Source organism: Cyprinodon variegatus, unplaced genomic scaffold (assembly GCF_000732505.1).
Source record: "Cyprinodon variegatus isolate N-32 unplaced genomic scaffold, C_variegatus-1.0 Scaffold1175, whole genome shotgun sequence".
Classification (NCBI taxonomy): Eukaryota; Metazoa; Chordata; class Actinopteri; order Cyprinodontiformes; family Cyprinodontidae; genus Cyprinodon; species Cyprinodon variegatus.
In genome coordinates this window covers 150,441-152,206 of record NW_015151628.1, presented here as the reverse complement: position 1 = coordinate 152,206, position 1,766 = coordinate 150,441, and the positions used below count along the sequence as shown (strand labels likewise).

General features: G+C 43.6%; 1 protein-coding gene across 1 annotated transcript in view; it reads right to left on the bottom strand.

Moving 5' to 3' along the window:
- Positions 1-1,255, bottom strand: part of LOC107101943 (hepatic lectin-like) — a 3,969-nt gene extending 2,714 nt beyond the window's left edge. Inside the window, exon 1 of the mRNA XM_015401036.1 lies at positions 1,156-1,255. Within this exon, the coding sequence (XP_015256522.1) occupies positions 1,156-1,255 (100 nt within the window). The remainder of the gene's footprint in view (positions 1-1,155) is intronic.
- Positions 1,256-1,766: the final 511 nt, after the last annotated feature.

Genomic DNA, 1,766 nt, shown 5'->3' with positions numbered 1-1,766 from the left:
AGGATCTTTTAGCTCCTACTTGACCATAGATAGAAGGAGAATGAGAACTGGCCATGGCTCTGCTACATTGTATGATTTTTCATCATCTTTCAAGGTGATTTCCACTGGTTCTCCTTTCAGCGCTCCCACAATGTTCCCAGTTTCTCCATTATGTCTTATTAGGACCAGTTTAGTTGCCACTTATCAGCAGAGACAGTTAGTCTTTACCACTATGAGACAAAGCAACAGTTTGTTGTTGCTCATGGACAATGGCTTTGATATTGACTTTGGGTCTTGTCTAGTCTTGCAGTGTTTAATGGGTAGCTTCCTACGTCACTCTTGTGTTAGTGCTACAGTTCAAGTGGATCACTATGGCTCATCTGATAACAATGAATCTGTACCTGATTTATCTCTTCTAGAAAAGCAATTGGAGTGTGCAGTCCTCCACCAGGTAGCTCATTTTCTCTGACATATATTGACATCCACCTTTAGCTGATACCTGTATTCATGGAATCTTTAGAAAAAATCCTGATCTGCGGTCTGTTTCACGAAGCAGGTTTACGAACCAGTCATTCTCCTTTACGGAAATATGACTGGTTTGACCTGACCCTGCAGTAAAACAGTCTTTTAGTTTCAGATAAAGCTTTTTATTTTATCAGGTCAGATGCTAAATAAGCAGTTTGAGTTCAGTCTTGTCGTTGTTCGGTGATGACCACTCAGCTTTATCTGTAGCTTCTCCCCCTTCTTTCTCCTTATCACCACATTTATCTTCTTACCGTTTTCACTCTGAGGAGATGTCATCATGGGGACACTTCACTCTGAAGACAAACACAGAGACAGACTCTTTAGAGGAAATCAATTCGTTCCCCCTTTATTAGAAATTCCAAATGCTAAAAAAAAACAGGTATTACCAATAAAATTTGGGTTTTACACCATTTTTTTGATGGATATTTAACTATACAGTAACAAAAGTAAATTTGAAGAAATTGTAATATACATCTATCTTTATTGAGCAATTATGGGGTTGGAAATACAATAATAGAGTCCCTCCTTGATTCGCCACCTTAACATGGGATTTTAGTGCCTGGATAATCCCAGAGGGTATGTTGTCAGGGGCTTAAATGCCGATGGTTGCGACGTGTGATTTCACCTGATACTACAGAGCTGGGACCCCACCCTGCAGCCAGGCCTGGGGTTTGAGTTTGTTGGTGTGTGGCTGGTGGTCGGGTTCTTCCTCATAGGACCCGGCTGTGCCCGAGGACTGATGCGAAGCCATCCCACAAACTGATGAGCCGGCATGGTGGAAGAATAGACACCATGCCTGGGATTGCATTTGTTCATCAGCCAGGCTGAAGTAACCAAGGTGGTTAAAAAACCCTCATGGTGGCAAAGCTTCAGGGGTGGACAAGATCCACCCTGAGTACCCTAGAGCTCTGGATGTTGTGGAGCTGTTGTGGATGATATACCTCTTCAATATTGAGAGGAGTTTGGGGACAGTTCCCCTGGATTGGCAGACCTGGCTGGGGATTCCTCTGCATAAGAACGGGGGGCAGAGACTGTGTTCCAGCTATAGGGGGATTCCACTTTTAAGCCTACTTCGAGAGTACGGAGTCGGAGACCCTTTACTAGGGGCGATCCAATCTCCATACAAGCAGATTAGGAGTTTGGTCCACATTGCTGGCAATATGTCGGTCATGTTCTCGGTGCATATTGGACTACAACAGGGCTGCCCTCTGTCACTGGTTTTGTTTATAACCTTTATGGACAATATTTTTAGGCACAGCCAA